Below are 20276 nucleotides of genomic sequence, written 5' to 3'. Positions count from 1 at the left end.
TAAAGCATTATTTTTATTAGCCAAAACCTGGAAATAGCCTAAAATTCCATCACAGCCGAATGGATAATTATGTTGTGATATGTTCATGCAAAGGGATACTATTCAGCAGTGAAAAATGTATCCCTGGCTGTCCTGGAACTCACTCTGTAGGCCAGACTGGCCTCAAACTCAGAGATCCCGCCTGCCTCTGCCTCCTGAGTGCTGGAATTGAAGGTGTGCGCCAACACATCAAGCCAGATCATGCAATTTTAATAAAGTTCGGTTCCTGTCTCTTCTTAAGTCAGTCTCTGGCACATTTGATTTCTAGAACTGAAGAAAACACCTTTCTTCTTCATCTACAACTGAAAATGTAAAATTAATTCCCTTTAACATTTGCTTCTCTTCTCAGTTTGCAGCTGACCTTGACCAGTTTGATCAGTTACTCCCCACACTGGAGAAGGCAGCACAGTTGCCAAGCTTGTGTGAGACAGACAGGATGGACAGTGCAGTCACTGGTGTCAACATCAAGTCAGAGATGATGCCCGCTTCGCTTCAGCCCACCACTGCCAGATCTGCCCCCAGGCTGAACAGTATGTGCTGGGGACAACATCTCATTTTAAGCATTTAATAGAACTGTGGGTTAGCACTTTGTCTTGCTCCTTGATTGCAGAACCTTTTTGTCTTTTAAGAATGAAACATGTTTTCATTATGTCATTCTAAACATTAAAGTGATCTTTAGACATAAGAACTTAATTTATCATTCATTTCCATTTAGACTGGTTCTGATGTGTCCCAGAGTAGCCTCAAATTCACTATGTAGCAGAGGATGACCTTGAACTCCTAACCCTACTTACTACCTTCGTCACCCAAGTACTAGGATTATAGCATGCACTGATCTTGTCTCTTTCTAATGTAGTAAAACCCCTATCCTTTTGTAATTGGTGTTACAATGAGTGGTTGATGGTAAGGAGAGTGATTTGTGTTTTTATCCAGAGCATCCCATAATAACATTCAGAAATACAGTATTAGGTCGGATCATGTTTTTCAAATGTAAGTCTAAAAAGCCTGCTACTGTCTATATTTCCAGCAGGACTATATAGTGAGACTCTGTCTGGGCAGGGGGATAGATGTAAGTATGGAAGGATATATATAGATTGGTATATAGATAGATAGACAGAATAATGAAGGAAATGTGAAAAAAGGCCAAAAGACAAATGGAAAACACAGAAGAAAAAGTTAAAGAAATTGAAAGATCTACTTAAGAGGGCTAGTTATTAGTAAGAATTCTAAAAATAAACAAGTAGAAGAAAATAGGAAGGGAAGATAATACTAAACAAAACCTAGGGGAAATTTTCTGGAACTAATTAAGGATATGAATCTCCAGACTCAAAGGCTTCAACAAATACCTAACAAAAAGTTCTCATACTACACCTTGTAATTGTTCAATTCTTGAGCATTATACATATTCTAAATACTCATTTTTTACAGCCAGGTGATCCCAGCACTTTGAAGGCAAGAGGCAGGCAGATTTCTGAGTCAACAGCTTCTTGTTTGGCTTGATTTGTAAGGCCTGGTTTAATTTTGTTGTTTAGTCTGGTTGTTCTGAGACACTGTTGCTCTGGAGCCTTGCCACTATAGACCAGACTGATCTCAAACTTGTAGCAGTCCTCCTGCCTCCCTCCCACTATGCCTAGACAACAAAGCTTTGTTTTTCTTTTGAGACACTTACCAAACCAAGTGCAGGTGGGAGGATCCCCAATTAGGGGTGGAGCAAGGAAGCATGTGCCATGAACAGTGGAAAAAGAAAAAAAGATATCACAGTCAAATTTCCTGAAAATAATTAAAACCAGTGATAAAATAAAAATCTTTAAGACAAAGAAAAATGACACATTGTATCAAATGAACAACAACAAAAACCTACTAATTTATATATCCAGTACCACTTAAAATAAAACAAAGTTGTAAAAGTGATAGAAGAACAAATAAAACCACTGACTTCCTATACCCAGGATTGTAATGATAAGTCTTTCTGTCAAAGCCACCTGAGCACTGCTGCCACTTGGGTGCTTTCTTCCAGTCGCCCTAGTTCCCGCCACTTTAGGGCCACAAATAATACACAGAGTCTTATATAATTTACTAGGATTTCTTATATACTAACTCAGTCTTAATTATCAACCATAATCATAAGATTTATCTTATGGAGGATGCGTCCTCTTCCCGGGCTCACATGGCGGCTCCATAGAGAAGAGAGCAGGAGAAAGAGGAAGAAACTTATACCAGGATGGGTCAGAAACTGATAGAACAGTTCCATGACTTTTTACAAAGGTTAACTAGGGCAGTAGAATTTCGGGTAACAGATCCGGAAACAAGAAAATCAATCATATACACAATAGCTTATGAAAATGCATGGATGCCCCAATGTTACGGAGGAACTTTGGGTGACTGTCCAGGTCTCTGTCAACTCTAGAGTTTATATATTATCCTTCTTTGGTCTTTGATGGAGTTGAAGACAGATAGTTCTGGTTATAGTTTTCTTCAGTTCCTATAAAAGATAAGTTACCCTTCTTTTTATTTAGACAGAAAAGAGGAGATAATGGAGAATGTCCTTCTGTATATGTTAAGATTGGTTGTTGAATAAAGTACTGTTGGCCAACGAAGAAGCAAGTTAGGCGGGACTAGGAGTCAAGGAGAATTTTGGGAAATGTAGTAAAAAGAAGTCTTGTGATACAAGCAGGAAGTGACATAGCAGGCAGACTCATATATAAGCAAGGACAAGAAGGAAGTCGCTCTGTTGATCTTGCTCTTCCTCCTGCTCTCTGCTCTGCAGTCGCCATGTGACTGCCAGGAAGACAGGATGCATTCTGCCTGCATCCTCCATAAGATAAGTCTTATGATTATGGCTGATAATTAAGACTGAGCTAGCAGATAGAAATCCTAGCCTTTGGCCAAGCAGCATTTGTACCTAATATAAGTCTCTGCGTATTATTTGGGACCCTAACATGGCAGGAGGAACTTGGGCGGAACTCGGGTGGCTAGCAGGAAAAGTGCGCACGTGGCAGCAGGGCTCGGGCGGATGGAGTAAAGACTTATCATTACACAGGATCACTTAGAAATAGGTGAAGTACACATGTTTTGTTTTGTTTTGTAAATTACCAGCAGGCTATACTACTCTTCAAAAAAAAAAAAAAGAAGAAGAAGAAGAAGAAGAAGAAGAAGAAGAAAATGGAAATGGAGTCTTATCTACATGAAGTATTAGAGAGAACCAAAAATAAAATGAAAGAGAAAACAAGCCATAGTAACTAAAAGAAAAGAAAGTGCAAAAGTGAACTACAAGGTTAAGAATTCATGGTAAATGAATAAAATAGCACAGTGAAGACGAGAGCCAGGAAAGGAAAAAGAAGGGAAGAGTGTGAGGAGGAAAGATCTTTGTGGTGGCTGTGCCTGTCATTGAGGGATGTCAGTTCAACCCCTGGCTCTGCTGGGGGCTGGGAGGTAGATATTAAAATAAAGGAAAAATATGTAAATGAAATTAAGTACATTTTAAGGAGAAAAATAAAATGTAAAAAAAAAGATTTTAAAAAATAAAGTAAAACAATACTAAAAGTATTGTGAAGTTAAAAAAAAATGATTATGAGCTGAAGAAGTCAGAGCTGGAGGGGTGGCTCAGAGGCTAAGAGCACTGGGTGCTCTTGCAGAGGTGCCAAGTTCCCAGCACCCTGGTGACAGCTCACAGCAGTCAATAACTCCATTTTCAGGGGTCAGATGCCTCCCTGTTCCTGGCCTCCACAGGCACCAGGTATGCATCTGGTGCATATACATATATGCAGGCTGACATTCATGCACATAGAAGTAAAATATTTTGAAAGAAGAACTGGAGGAGTTCCTCTTGGATGGCCATAGTGCAGCTAGACTCTGTTGTGAGTTCTGTCCTCTCCTGCTGTACAGGGTGGTATTGATATTCATTGAGAGCCACTCCTACTTGTTACCTTCAGGGCTGCATTTACTTTATCATCTTTCCTTCTTTCCAATACTGAGACCCACTACTGGCCCTAAAGAGCTTTGTGACCTGGTTAGATTCCCCTTGGCTCCAGAGCCTCCTCGCCTAGTTTGTCTACTCAGGAGAGTCAGTGCCTAGGCCAGGGGTGTATCTCCCAAGTGTGTCAGTACTTTGTATTGAGTCCACACTGGTGGGGCCTGGGTGCTCTGCCCACCAGTCTTGGCTCTTTCAGACCTCACTCCAAGCAGTAGACCACCCTAATGGAAGGAGGAAGCTGGGAGAATCCAGAGTCTGTGTAAGGATCATTTATTGTAACTACTTCATGGTCCATCCTTTCTGAACTAATGCTATTTTTTTTTTATTTCTTTCAGTATTAAATTTGCTTGCTCTCTCTTTGCTGCTATTGACATTGCTTGAGTGGTGAATTCTCACTATCTCTCAGTATATCTGGAAGACTTAGATTTGAAAGTTCTGGGAGCTAGCATGTTTCTTTAGCTAAAGAAGCCTCTTTTCCTGACAGTGAACATCAATTTTGGTTGTAGATGCCTCATTTCTTAGTTGCTAAGAGGGAATAGAGATCAGCAATAGGGAAACTCCATGTGGCAGCCTTGGCACCCATTTTGGGAGACTCCCTGAGCTGAACTTCTACCATGAGTCACAGACTCACCATTTTAATCCATGGGTGCATTCCAGAGTCAGCTGCATCAGAGCAGAGGTCTGGTGGCAGCTGTTCATTGTCCTTTAATTGCCCCAGCAATAGCCCATGGTGTGTTCCTGAGTTGTTCTAGTGCTCTTCTGAGAAAACCCATTTAGGAAAGTCTTCTCCCATGTGTCTCAATTTAGTTGAGTTATAGCATCAGTTTGTTTCCATCTGTGCTTCATCCTTCACAATTCTGCTAATATGTCTTTGTTCCTTTTAGTCATGAACTTTTCCCTTCTTATTTCACTGATTTTGGTTTTGTTCTTTTGGTTATTTGTTTGGGGCTTTTGCTGTTGTTGCTTTGAGATGGGTTCTCTTGCAAAGTATCCCAGGGTGGCCTCAAGCTCTCAGTAATTTTCTTCTCGGCCCTACAGCATCCTTTTGAACTGTCTCCAGATTCTGTCTTTGAGTGGCAATTGAGTGTTCAATAATTTGAAGTTATTTTAACCAAGCTCATTGATCAAAGAAGTAATACCAAGGCTGGAGAGGTGTCTTAATTGTCACTGTGCTTGCCATGCAAACATAAGGACCTGGAGTCAATCCCCAGCACACAGACAGTAGGTGCCCTGGGGCGTGCTGGCCAGATCAGCAAGCTCCCAAGTTCAGCATGAGACCCTGTGAGGCTTTAGGTCACCAGAAAAGCTCCTCATGCTTTCACTTTCAGTCCCTAGCCTGGTTGATGTGGTTGCTATAACCTGTAGCACAGCCTCACTCCAGGTCAGAGTTAATGAGTCCATATAGTGAGTAGCCAGGATCTCAGCCAAGGGAACTCTTCCTTGGATGTGCCTGCCCCATCTCCTTCACTGAGCAGGGCTGTTGAGGCATCAGGGTTAATGATATTCTTTAGTTATTGTCATTGAAAGGTCAACCACATACAACCAAGTAAAGTTAGATTTCACTGGCCACATCCCAGTAACACTTGTGCATTCTAATTTTTCCACTTTGTAATGAAAAGGAAGAAAACAGCATGACTCTAAAAGCACAGTGAAACAAAAATGCTTGCTGTTATGTAAACTTTAGTACCTGAGTAATCAGCTAAGTGTGTTGCTGAGTGACAGTTTACTCTGGCTAGAGCATAAAAGTGTTCTTCCTTCCTGTCCAGTGTGGGAATTAAGGTTTAAATACTGAATGGTACAGTAACCTTACAAATCCAGCTAGCTATTTGAGGGTGTCACTCCCTTAGGAGTGAAACTAAGCCTAGGAATGCCATATTTACAACTTGCTGTGCTGTCCGTGGTTATTAATGCTTTCAGCAGGATCAGGGGTTTCTCCAGATCTTAAATTTGTAATAAAGTTTTGTAATATTAAAATAAGTAAGTAAATAAGAAGGAAAGTACATGTAAGTAATAGTAAATGAGGGTGTAGCTCAGCTGGCCGAGTGCTTATCTAGCATGCACCAAGTCCTGGGTTCTGTCTCTAGCACCACATAAAATTGAGAACAGTGGTACCTGCTTGCAGCCCCCAGGGAAGTAGAAGCAGGAGGACCACATGTACAAGGTAAAGACGGGTCAGCCTTGATCTTGATAGCAAATGCCTTTACCTGCTGAGCCATCCTGCCATGACAGTAACACTGAATAACATTGTGTTATTCAAAAGTATAATCAAGTTTACCTATAAAGAGACTTTTTAAAAGACTTATAGACTGGTTAAATAGTTCCAGGAGAATTCCAGAACATCCAAGTGAAGAAATGAGCTCCTCCTATAGATGTTTTTACATTCCCTCAATATATACATTCTTTGATGATTATTTTTTTAAATCCTATTAACTTGTAGATTATTAAACTATATAACTATAAAGTAATAAGTTCCACATAGAATAAGTTTTTAGTACTTACAATTCAGGTTTTTTTCAATTTATTTTAGTAATTAAGATATTCACATAGTTATAAATGCAAAACAATAACAATAAGACTATGTAATATTGTCTTTTCATTCTAGAAGTAGTGTCATATCTTTGGTTTTGGTTTTGTTTTTTGTTTTTTGTTTTGAGACAGGGTTTTCCTGTATAGCATTGGCTGTCTTAGAAGTCACTCTGTAGACCAGGCTGGCCTCAAACTCACAGAGAACCACCTGCCTCTGCCTCCTGAGTGCTGGGATTAAAGATGTGCATGACCACCACCCAACTGTAATGTCATATCTATTGTAAGTATAAACAATATATGGCAGACTTCTCTTCATCTTCCATGTGTGTACTCTTAAGTGTATATGTGTGTATACACACATCTGGCAGGGGGATAACCAGTTAAAAGTCAGTCTGGTCTACATAAGCAAATTCAAGGCCAGCCTGAGCTACACATTAAGAAAAAGGCATGATCCTATGCACATTGACTGTTCTGCATTTTAGCCCTTTCCTTAGATAGCATGCTGTTCATAACTTGTGCATTCTTGTGTCTATATGAGGGTTAGAATTACTTAGAGTTGACTGGGGACTGGTATCTTTTACTATTGCAGAGAACTGTAATCACAGAGAACTGTAGAGGTGATTATCACTTATGAGGATATATTTGAAGTATAAATGTCTGGATCTAAGGCTTCTCACAAATTATACCACTGATTTTCCTATTTCTGTGTATCATTCTCAGTACTTTGAATTATGTGTTTTCTCATCTTTGTAAATGCTGTGTTTTTTTTTTTTCACAGTGTAATTTCAAACTATTTCTTTTACTGAGTTAAGCTGACCATTTTCAATGATCTTAAACAATCTCTTTATAGGCTCTGACCATTATTCTACTTGGTTATTGGGCTCTAATTTATGCAAGTTTTTATTTACTAAAGAAATCAGTCCTTTTTCTCCTTACTGTCTAAAACACAACAAACTGCCATGCACAGTTACTGCCAGATATCACACAAACTGAGCCAGAAGCTTTCTTTTCAACAGCTGAGGAAGATTAGCTGTGAATGTGAGAATGGGAAGTTGTTAGATCAACCACTGGAGGTAGTAACTCGGACTAAAAAACAGCCTCTTGAAAGACAATGCCTTCTCCTTGCTGTGCAGATTTTTTTTTAATTATTTAATAACCTTTTTCTGAATTCATTGTAGCTAATGGGATACAGAGTTTCTCTTGAAACTAATGTGATCTAGTGTTGAGCTGTTTGTAGAGTCATGTCTGGATGTCTTGAGCCCAGGAGTCCCAGGACTGCTTGCCAATGTAGCAAACCTTCATCTGAAAGAATAACATTATATATGCCGGAATCTAAAAAAGATTGATCTCATAGGAATATAGAGCAGAACAATGGCTATCAGAGGCTGGCAAATGTAGGTGGCAATCGGGGAATAGAGAAGGCTTGGCCAATGGGTATAAATGTACAGTTAAAAAGGAAGAACACATTCTGGTGTGTGTTAGGGCATAGGGTAATTATAGCTAATAACAAGTTGTGTTTCAAGATAAGAGAAGATGCTAAATGCTTTTGGCACAAGGAACTGATAAGGGTTAAAAGTGATGGATATTACTAATTGTTCTGAATTGATTATTCACAATATATATATATTACATAGTACCCAATAAACATGTCTAATTATTTTGTCAGATAAACAATTAAAAATAATTTTAAAAAAGAAGAATAACATTATATATGCACATGTAAATGCTCTACTAGCTGTCTCTGGGGCTTCTCCTTTAAACTCCACTTTAGCTGCCTCTCTCCAAAAACTGACCTTTTGTCTTGTTTTACACACACACACACACACACACACACACACACACACACACACACACACACTCACACTCATTCATGTTTGTGGTGAGAAAACAAACGTAACTAAAAATAGCAACCCCCCCATGAAACAAAAGAGAAAATGTGTGTTTCCTAGATTCTAACAAATAACTCAAATTTTCTATAAAAGGTAGTTTCTAAAGACTGAGATAAAGATAAAAACCAAGTTCCTGTAAGCATAGAACCTATATAAACAAAACTTAAGTGAATCAAAATGTTTCTGTTGTAGATTTTATTGTTGTTTGTTTTTATTTACTAATGTTTGCCTGGACATCAAACTCAACACTTGAATCTTATTCTCTTTGTGTCTTTTTGGGTTTTAATTTTGTTTTTAATATAAGATAAGGCAGGCTGGCCTCCAACTCTAGAACTTCCTGCCTGAGCTTCTCAATGCTAATATTACAGGTATGTGCCACCAGGTCTGGCTATGTTCTGAAAATATTTTAACTTATTTTCTTGGCATTTTCCATCAAGACTAGTAAAATAAGATGCTGTGTCCTAATATCAAGTTAAGTAAACTATTTTACTACCGTGCTTAGCTTTAATAGTACACAGCCATGTACATTTTCTCAAAATGAAACATAATTAACTTTTTCTAGGCTATATTTCTTAGAGTTAGTATTGAAGATCTGCTGCTAAAGTAGAGCAGTGGGACAACTTTAAGAAACGTGTGGCCACCATCCTGATTTAGATAGTGATAGAAATCAAGTGATTAGGTCCTATCATTTGTTTACTGTCTTTCAGAATCTTCAGAATTTGATTTTTATATCCTTTGTCACAATTAGACTTAGTTTGATTAAATAAAAGTTGAAGTTACATGCATTTACATGAAGCAAAGGTCAGGATGAACAGTTGGCACAGCAGTTAAGAGCGCTTGTTGGGAGGGAGTCTGGGGGGGGGGAGGGAGCATGGGAGGATGGGAGGGAGAAGAAAGAGGGGGTCATATGTAAAATGATTGTTTCTAAATTTAAAAAAAAGAAAAAACACTTGTTGCTCTTGCAAAAGAACCAGGCTCTATTCCTAGCACCTATATGCTATATGTCAGCACAATCATAAGTAACTCTTGTTCTTGAAGATCTGGTGACATTTTCTGGCCTCTAAAGGCACAGGCACATAGGCAGTGTGTCTTAATTACTGTTCTGTTGCTGTGAAGAGGCACTATGACCTAGGAAAGTCTTATAAAAGCATTTAATTGGGGGTTGCTTACCATTTTAGAGGGTGAGTCCATGACCATCATGGCAGGAGGAAGACAGGCATGGCACTGGAGCAGTAGCTGAGAGCTTTACATCCTGATCTGCAGGCAGCAGGCAGAGGGCGAAGGAGGGGGTCAAGAGTGGGCCTGTTATGGACTTTTGAAACCTCAAAGTCCACCCCCTAGCATGTATAGGCATGGCTTCAGACCACAAAAATAGCAAACTTCAAGGCCATTTTACTTCCTAAACATTGTTTTAGTTAACTAGGGCTTCTGTAACAAAACACCATAGATTATTTTCTCACAATTCTTGGAGGCCAGAAGTTCAAGGTCAGAGTGTCAAAGTATGTTTTCTTCTTAAGTCTCTTTCCTTTTTCTTGGGAATGGCCACCTTCCCTCTGAGATATTGGTACCTTGATCTTTTTTTGTTATGAAGACATTAGTTACATTGAATTAGGAGTCACAGTAATGACCTGTTTGCAATGAATTACCTCTTCAGAGGTCCTGTCTCCAGATCGTCATGTTTTGAGGTCCTGGATGTTAGAATTTCCACATAATGAATTTTGGGGAGGGGAATACAATTTTGCTTATAACAATGATGGATGAGAGTGTATTCATTTTAGAAATTAAATAAAACCTTATATAGAGAAAAATATCTCACTCTTGCTGCCCAAATTGAACCAAAAAGATATACAAGGAGAGCCTCCTAGAATTTTCTTCAGTATTTATGACTTTATAAGAATATAATCTAGCTGAATATAGTGTCTCAGAACACACTTTTTTCTCTTTTACATTACCAGTATATGCACCTTAATTCATTAATGAATCTCTGAGTTTCTGGAATTTAGATTATTTTTTGGTTTCCCTAGTGTGAATAGTTCAGAGACAGCCATAAAACTTCCAGAAAGCTGCTGCATGAACTGGAGAGGTGAGATGGTTTAGTCAATAAGAGCATGGACTGCCCTTCTAGAGGACCTGAATTTAGTTCCTTACACCCACATAGTGGCTCACAACCACCTGTATCTCCAGCTCCAAGAGACCTGATGTCCTCTTCCAGCTTCCTTGGGCACTGAACACATGTAGTGCACAGACATATATGCAGACAAAACATCATATACATAAAATAAAATCATTTGTAAAGGCTTCTCTAGATATTTTTTCTAAAGTACATGTATCATTTTCTTGTTACAAAACATAATCCAGCCTGCTGTCACATGAGCATCATAAGCATTGGCTTTGTTCAGTGATACAGTTAGCCTCTCAGAGCTTGCCGAATAGCCTCGAGCTGCAGTGCCTCTCAGTGTCTCTTGTCTTTTGTGGATGTATTTTGTCTTCTGATTGTTGCACTCATTTCCCAGTGTAGGCTGAAAAAGCAGCTAACCAAAATGATGTCATAAAATAGGAACCTCTGACAGTCCTTGATTTCCTGTAGTGACGTCAGCCTATGTGCCGGAAACACCCAATTTTGTTTTGATTCAGACACCTTTTCTCATTTACTTTTTGTTCTATGTATACACCATCCAGTTTAAGTTTTCAAATACGTCCCCTCTGTTTCATCAGGATAATGCTTTATGGGGAAATCCTACCCCCCTGTATAATTTGTTACTTCTGGAATGTTACCTGATCCTCCTTTGTGACCATGAGCTCTTTCTCCTCAATCAGGATTGCCTGAACTAGAATTGGAAGCAATCGATAACCAGTTTGGACAACCAGGAGCAGGCGATCAGATTCCATGGGCAAATAATACTGTGACAGCAATAAATCAGAATAAACCAGACGAGTAAGTGAGACACTTTGTAATTTGTACACTATCAGGTATCAGCTTCTAAGCCAGAAACTACTCTCCCCAACTGGATTCCAGTCGGTGCTAGTATTTTTGAGGTATAAATTGATATGAATGTTTAATTAAAAGGGGGTACCAGAGGACACAGTGAAGCAAATCAAGCAAATTAATTTACCATATAACCACTGAGGCAGGTATACTTTGTAATCACTACAAGGCTGGTATGATGTGCAGGTCTCATTTTATATTTCATCTCTCGAGTTTCTTTGATTTCCATGTATTCATGGGAGCTGTGGATAAACTGGCCTTAATATACCAATTATGTTGCCTTTAAACTTTTAGCTGTGGGTTATTCTGTCCATCATTTTTCTTTGTTTGGAGCAAGAGTATGTAAAGAAAGAAAATATATCTGCTCGGTGTTCTATTCTCATTGGAGTTAATTTCTCAATTCACACAGGTATCTGTATTTCACAGCACAGACTACATGTCACACATGGCAATCAAAGGAAGAATAAATACATTTAGAACATTATCAGAACTGTTTCCCCTTATGTTTTCTCAAAAGAGTAATTCTTTGTTATGTGATTATATTTTTTATTATTTTCCATATGTGTCTGTTTTATTCGTCAATTAATGTCAGTTTGGATTAGACTGGGTGTTGTCTTCATGAATCAATGAACAGTTTGGTTTTTGAGCCACTAGCTACTAGCTAGTGTCTGAGCTACTAGCATGTTAATAATTCTCAACTTAATTTCTTTTGTATATAATATTTACTTTCTATTATCAAGATAATTTAGTCATCTTTGAAAGCATAAAATAAATTCACTATTTTGACTATGATTCAGTCATAGTAATTAATGGTAATTCTACACAATAGAATAAGAATAATTCTGAAGATCTAGCAAGATAGTTCACTGGGTAAAGTGCTGCCACACAAGCATGAAAACCCAAGCATGCATCCCAGAGCCCACAGTCGAGGAAGGGAGGGAGGAAGGAAGGAAGGAAGGAAGGAAGGAAGGAAGGAAGGAAGGAAGGGAGAGAACTAGGAAGGAAGGAGTAAATCTAAGCATAGCTTTGCCTGTAATCCTAGCACTGAGGAAGGAGAGATCAGAGAGTACCTCAGGCTTGCTGATTAGCCAGTCTAACCAAGCTCCAGGTTCAAGAAGAGACCCTGTCTCAGAAAAATAAGATGAAGTGATAATTGAGAAAGGTACCCAGTGTCAACCTGTGCCCTATACACACACACACACACACACACACACATCCAATAACATGTTCTCTGAATTTCTGAATTTCATTGCCAACATAACAGACCTTTCTAAAACCAGATTAGTGCATATATGTCTGTGTATCCTTTGTGTTCTTAAAATTGAATTGTTTTTTCCTGCCTTTCTCATCTTCTACTCCCACAGCCAATGCATTAGTTCACAATTAGATGAGCTTCTTTGCCCACCAACAACAGTAGAAGGAAGAAACGATGAGAAGGCCCTTCTGGAACAACTGGTGTCCTTCCTCAGTGGCAAAGATGAAACAGAGCTGGCCGAGCTAGACAGAGCGCTGGGGATCGACAAGCTTGTCCAGGTGCTTGTTCAGACTAGTCTTGAGGACCAGAGCGACTATAAAGCAATGGTCTCTTTGGGTGATGAGCTTCCAAAGAGCATGAATTCAGATTGAATGTGTTCTAAAATTTTCTAGAGATAATGTGCTCCCAGAAGCAAATTTATGTACAGACATCATCTCTTTGGTGCCAGACCTTGTTTATAAAATATTCTGGCTTCTTTTCCAACAGGGAGGTGGATTAGATGTATTATCTGAGAGGTTTCCGCCACAGCAAGCAACACCACCTCTGATGATGGAAGAAAGACCCGCCCTCTACCCCCAGCCATACTCATCTCCTTCTCCTACTGCCAGCCTCCCTGGTCCTTTCCAAGGCATGGTCAGGCAGAAACCTTCACTGGGGACTATGCCAGTTCAAGTAACACCTCCCCGAGGCACCTTTTCACCCAGCATGGGCATGCAGCCCCGGCAGACTCTAAACAGACCTCCAGCTGCACCCAACCAGCTGCGACTGCAGCTACAGCAGCGGTTACAGGGACAGCAGCAGGTGAGTGCTGTCCTCTGCAGTTGATTCTTCCCCAAGATTTGTGCCAAAGCACTCTGTGACAACCGAGTTGCTACAGTGAAAGTGCCTGATCCACTCCCAGATCTTGGTGAAAGACTCAAAAAGCCACGTGGGACAGCTAGGATGGGAGTAAGGGCCTTTTATTAAAGATTGCTAATCGTAGCAAAGTATTTTGAACCCTACAGCTTAAAAGCAATATAATTTTTGTTTTTAAGATATAAACTAGTTTTAGATTATATATCATATAGTTACTAAATTAATAAAGAGAACTGTACCTTAGTTTATAAAGTAGAACAAGAAAGACCTTTTGGATTGTTGAAACAAAGTAAACTTTGTTATTTAAAGTTGGTGAGATTGAAATTTAGTGATATTATGAATGAAAGAAAAGATGCATTTGAGGACCTGGGCTTTGTGCATGATTCAGATATCTTGTGCGACAGGAAATGAATCAATGTAGTGCTATAAATATTTAAGATTGTGTTAGCAGCAGACAGGGAGGTGATCATCAAGGACCACAGAGGAAGATGGTATAAAATGCCATCTCTAAGAATCATGACTGGGGATATAGGTCGTTGCTGCTTGTTATTAATTTTTCAGCCATACATGTATATTTTCTTGAGTTTCTAGAAAAATATTTGAAGAAATTGCTTAGAGCTGTACTAATTCAGGAAGGAAAATAAATAATAAGCTACGTTAGAAAGCTAGGACATTTCCAGCATGCTCAAAGCCCTGTGTTCAACCCACACATCCTAGAAAAAGGAAAGGCAATATGGCATAATGGCTATAAGAGTAATCAATTCTGAATACAAAAAAATAGTCAGATAATTCCTTTGCCTCATAAAGAAGCATATGGATCAAATAAGAGAATGTAAAGCTCTTAGCACAATGCCAGGCATATTGTAGCATTTAATGAGTTCTAGCTTTATAAAATTATATTCAGCAAGTATAATAAACAGTGTAAATGTATTTCTATTCTATAAACAGAGGGTGATGATGAAAGAGAGGACAAGAAGAGATGAAATGGGAAAATCTAAATAATGTAATAAAAAGGAATATGTTTTAAAATGCTAGGATAGAATAAAGCACTCAAAGTGAATTAAGAGACAAGAGAAAGAGAAATAAAAGTCATATTCCTAAGGAACTAGTGAAGATAAAGGACTTCTCATTGGACTTGCTGGTTCCTTGACCATTGTTGTGGGTGTGGGTTCTCTGTATTTTTGTGGTTTGTGTTTTTGGTTTGTTAGCTTTTCAGACAAGGTAGGTATTGCCCAGGCTGTCCTCAGACTCAGAATTCTCCCACCTCAACCTACCAAGAGCTGAGACTACTGGTGAGTGTCATCATACTCAGATCTGTTGTACACTTTCAGAAAAGAAAATAATCATAGAAATGCTGGCATCTTAATTAAACACACTTGGGGTGCTACTCTACTCTAAAAGATACAAACAGTAAATCATACAAGGAATTTAAGTAGCCAAAACTGACTATGTTTGTGTCTGCCAGAAACATTGGATCACACTACAGGCACTGTGCTAAAGTGCTAAGTGCTAAGTCAAAACTAATAGAGGTACATGTAGAGATATGCATATATCCTCAATTCACAAGCTGAAGTTAAGAAAATATGGTCTCAGCCAGGCGTTGGTGGCACATGCCTTTAATCCCAGCACTTGGGAGGCAGAGGCAGGTGGAACTCTGTGAGTTTGAGACCAGCCTGGTCTACAAGAGCTAGTTCCAGGACAGCCTCCAAAGCCACAGAGAAACCCTGCCTCGAGCCCCCCCCCCAAAAAAAAAAATAAAGAAAAGAAAATATGGTCTCAAGTTGAAGGTTGCACAAGCAAGGCTGGCCAGGGAATGAGGTCAGTATCCTGAATTAGTGAAACAATGTTTCATATTCAGTTCAGGGGGAAAGCTGGGTTTGCCTCCATTTGTTCCTGAAGTGGCAGGACTGATGAGCAGAGTGCTACAAAGAATATTCATGGCGTAAGAATGCAGCAGAGAATGCCAGGGCTCTACCCTAGAGGGCTTGTTCTAGGTGGGAAGTGTTTTCCAGCTTTCTGTATACTTATGGCCATGGTCTTTTGCGTGTAGGAAGTGCATAGGTTAGATACCAAGAGTTCCTTTGACTTCTTTTTTAAACAGTTGTGAATGTTTTATCTTATTCCACTAGGCCTGGAATTTGTATTTTAACATTTATATATTGTATTAACTTTTCCTCAAAGTCTGTTTTTTTCTGATCTAATGTAAGTCAGAAAATAAATGAATCCAGAATTAAGACATAAGCTGTTAGGCAAGAAGAAACTGAATTACTGCTCGTGTGGGGTTTTATTTATTTATTTTGTTTGTTTGAGACAGGGTCCCTCTATGTGTAACAGCCTTGGCCGTCCTGGAACTAGCTCTGTAGACCAGGCTGACTTCAAACTCATATCCACCTGCCTCTGCCTCTGCCTCCCAAGTGCTGGAATTAAAGGCATGAGCCATCACTACCTGGCTGGATTTTTATTTTTATAAAACTCTTAATAGATTTTCTTCTTATATATAGTTCAATAAAACTTGTCCATAATTATTCATTTATATAATTTGCAAGTTGCAAAATATTAAATAAACATCAGGTAACATATTGCTGAATTTCATGGCATATGCCTCTATTACCAGCTACACAGGAAACCAATGCAGGAGTATCATTGGAGCCCAGCAGTTTAAAACCTACCTGGGTAACAGTGACAACTAAGTATAGCTCAGAAGCAGAGTACTTGCATAGCATGTGCAAGGGTCGGTTCCCATCACTGCAGCAACAAGAATAAAAACAACAAACAATGTAGTAATAGTGTTATTGTTACTAGCCCTTCAAAGGGGTTATTCTTCCGAAATTATATTGAGGAAGAAAGTTTGATCTATGGATTAGCTACAATGAAATTTTCCAGGTGTACTTTATTATTACCTGATGAAGTGAAGGGATGCCTAGACTGAGCTTCCAAACCAGTGCCCTACAGATTATTCTCGAAGATAAATATTGATAGTTATAAATCAGAAAAAAAGATTTGTGATGAGCAAGTTGCAGTCTACCCTTCTTGGAGATGCACAGTGTGCTTTGGCCAATTAAAGGCGCATAAAATTACTGCAGTAAATAAATCTGTTTCACCTTATGTAACCCTCATTTCCAATATGTCCTACAGCACAGTATGCCATTTTCCTGGCACATCTATTAATATCCTGCAGAACAATGTTCTTTAGAACACCAATTTGGGAAATGTGGGTTTAAAGTGATTACTTTTTCGAGTTAAATAAATAATCCATTTTCTCAGAGCATTTGTTTCTTATGTAATTCTCTCTGGCTAATGATATCAGATTATCATTGGATTTTCCCCAAGTATATATAAAGATCCAAATGAGCATGCTGCTTTCCATTTCTCTTCCAGACCTTTGCAGGGCTAACCTCACTTCATACTTGCTTTTCATTCGTGATATATTAAGGTCTTTTCATCTAATACCATCCTTCCTGAAGTAACTATTCACGTGCTCTCTGAAGTACACTAATGTTGCATGTGTGTATATTGATGTTTATATCCTGCCTATAAATGTCCTGTCAGCAACACTTGTGTGATAAACAGTGGGAGTTATTGGTCTTTTGACAAGTAGAATGGAAGGTGTTACCAACCACACTACTAAAAAGCTTCACTGATCAGTAAAGCCTGCGCTACCTTTAATGTCATGCCATGCTTGACTGTAGAAGTGTCACCCTTCCTTGTCTCCATTTTCCTTAGCTGATGCACCAAAACCGGCAAGCGATCCTGAACCAGTTTGCAGCAACTGCCCCTGTTGGCATGAACATGAGGTCAGGCATGCAGCAGCAGATCACGCCTCAGGTAAAGCAGAGCCTGGCATTGGTAAACTTCTCCAGGTTGGCTGAGTGTTGATGAAATGGCCTGGGAGCTTCTAGAATGAATTGGTAGTCTACTTGTCATGCTCTTTCTGGTATTTCATCTAAAGGCAAATGTTCTGTATTTCGTTTCACTGTTTTTGTTATTGTTTCATGATGCTAGATGGTCAAGTAGAAAACCATGCACCATGACGAGCCTAAACATCAACATTTTCTAGTTATATTTGTTTTAAAGATCCTTGTTTATAAACCTAAAGTCATAGAATTTTATACTTGAAAATAACTGTATGAGGGCCGGTGAGATGGCACAGTGGGTAAAGACGCTTTTGTCATAGCCTGGCAACCTGAATTCTCCAGAGGGAAAGAATCCACCCAACAAAGTTGTCTTCTGACCTGTGTGTGTATGCAGTATGGCACACATGCACTCACATGCACAATAACACAGTAAACACTTTTAGAAGAATTGGGCTGCCCATGAACTCACAGACATCTGCCTGTCTCTACCTCCTAAGTGCTGGGATTAAAGGTGTGGCACCACCAGGTCTACTGAGCAAGTTCCAGAACAGCCTCCAAAGCTACAAAGAAATCCTGCCTCAAAAAAAAAAAAACCAGAAAGAAAGAAAGAAAGAAAGAAAGAAAGAAAGAAAGAAAGAAAGAAAGAAAGAAAGGAAGGAAGAAAGGAAGGAAGGAAAGAAAGAACTGGGTGGATCCAGGTATGGTAATCACAAGTACTTAAGAAGCTGAAGCAAAAGAATCCAAAGTTTAAGACCAATCTGGAATAACTGGCAAAACCATACTATCCTTGGGGCTTCACTCTTTAAAAAAGCAAACAAACAAAAAAGCCTGGGTGGCCTTCCATATATTTTTTAATATTTTTACTTCAGCAACTTAAGTTTTCTTAAACCAAGGTGCTATAAGTATTGAGAGAAAAGAATTGTAAAGAAGAATCATAGTCAAACAAAACCCTTCATGGGCTGGAGAGATGGCTCAGCAGATAAAAGCACTGGCTGTTCTTCTATAGGACCCACATTCAATTCCCAGCATACAGGTCAGGTTTCTCAAAACCATCTGTAACTCCAGTTCCAGGGATCTGACACTTGTGACCTCTAGGAGTACCTGCACTCATGTGCACATACCCATGTGCAGATATGCACACCTCTACATAATTAAAAACAATAAAAATATGGTACTGGAGAGATGGCTTAAAGGTTAATAGTACTGGCTGCTATTCCAGAGATCCTGAGTTCAATTCCCAGGACTCTCATGGCAGCTCACACCTATCTGATCTATAATGGATCCAATGCCCTCTTGTGGTGTTCAGGCATACATAAAGGCAAAGCATTACCATATACATAAAATACATAAATAAAGAAATCTTAAGAAACAAAACAGAAATGGAGAAATGGCTTTGTGAGTAAGAGCTTTGACTGCTCTTCTAGAGAACCCAGGTTCAGTTCCCGGCATCCACGTGGCAGCTCAATTAGGCTGTAACTCCAGTACCAGGGGAATCTGACACCCTCTTCTGGCCCATGGTACACAGACATGCATGAACGCAAAACATTCATACTCATAAAAATAAAGAATCTTTAAAATAAAACAAAATGGTAAAAATAAATCTTCAAAAATCTCTTGGCAAACTTGATAAACTTGGGACAAATACAGGAAGCTACCACTAATCAAAGGGGTGGTGCTGATGAAGCTGCTTCTCAAAAACAGATATGAGTTCCTCACAAGTCCACATTCAAGTTTCTTGGTCTTTTAAGTTGTAAGTTTCAGAGTTGGATCCCATGTAGGAGAAATTAGGTTGTATGGAAACAAGACCTCACTTCAACAATTCAAGTTTCTTCCAGAAAACCATGTTTCAGTTTTTCCAAAGTGGACGACATCTAGTCAGCAGATTCATTTTAAGGAAGATATATATATATATATACATATCAGGCTAAAATGACACCTTCTAAAGAAGGCTTTATTGATATGCCATGTTGCTTTTCATGGGAAAACTGAAAAGTGGTTTCAGCCTAATTTACCACCTCTTTCCTCATCCATAATCGTGAAGCTATTAAGCCACTTATGATAATGCCTAGAGTATTATTATGCTGCATAATGATATAAAATAGCTGTTTCCATTTACTTCTGCTAATGATCTTATTTCTAGTTAATTATTTTCTTTTTAAATGGTAATTTGTTAGGCACTGAATCTTCCAATTTGTAGTTTTCCACATTTTAATGATATTTATAAGTTTTCCTTTATTTATAAAGGTTATACCTATTTATTACAGATATAGTTTGAGAAATACAGAAAAGAATAATGAAAGAAATCAACATCACTTTCAATCATACTTTATTCATTTAAACAGAGTGCAGCAGTAAAGACAATGAGGAAGGGGGAAGACTGCCTCTCTAGAGAAACAGAGAAGAGCATTAGAAATGGAAGTCTCACTGCATTAGGGTGAACTCAGTCTGTGTTAGGGTAAACTCATAGTCTCACTGCATTAGGGTAAACTCATAGTCCCACTGTGTTAGGGTGAACTCATAGTCCCACTGTGTTAGGGTGAACTCATCAAGCTCAGTTTGTCTCAGTGATTTTTGTGTCCAGTATCACAAAACTAGTTAACATTTACTTTGAGTTTTCTTATGTAGTTCTTTTTGATATTCAGTTTTGAATTTGTGTTTAAACAGCTAATAGATAATATCTTAGCATTTATTAGTTACTTGTGACCTATAAAATGTACTAAGAAGCTGGAGAGATGGCTCAGCAGTTAAAAGCCCTGGCTGCTCTTGCAGAGGACCCTGGTTTGGTTCCCAGTACCTACATGGTGGCTCACAGCCACCTGTAATTCCAGTTCCAGGGGATGATGCCCTCTTCTGACCTCATCAGGTTCCTGCATTCCTTGTGTACACTCATACACATAAA

General features: G+C 38.9%; 1 protein-coding gene across 10 annotated transcripts in view; it reads left to right on the top strand.

The window, feature by feature from the left end:
• Positions 1–20276, top strand: part of Ncoa1 (nuclear receptor coactivator 1) — a 195682-nt gene that overhangs the window by 151704 nt on the left and 23702 nt on the right. For all 10 annotated transcript variants that reach the window (XM_027424560.2, XM_027424565.2, XM_027424562.2 and 7 more), the window contains 5 exons: positions 389–569; positions 11245–11362; positions 12778–12946; positions 13155–13469; positions 17247–17348. In XM_027424560.2, the coding sequence (XP_027280361.1) occupies positions 389–569; positions 11245–11362; positions 12778–12946; positions 13155–13469; positions 17247–17348 (885 nt within the window). The remainder of the gene's footprint in view (positions 1–388; positions 570–11244; positions 11363–12777; positions 12947–13154; positions 13470–17246; positions 17349–20276) is intronic.

This window comes from Cricetulus griseus, chromosome 7, assembly GCF_003668045.3.
Source record: "Cricetulus griseus strain 17A/GY chromosome 7, alternate assembly CriGri-PICRH-1.0, whole genome shotgun sequence".
Classification (NCBI taxonomy): Eukaryota; Metazoa; Chordata; class Mammalia; order Rodentia; family Cricetidae; genus Cricetulus; species Cricetulus griseus.
The sequence above is the reverse complement of the archived record's forward strand: the minus strand, read 5'-3'. Positions and strand labels throughout refer to the sequence as shown.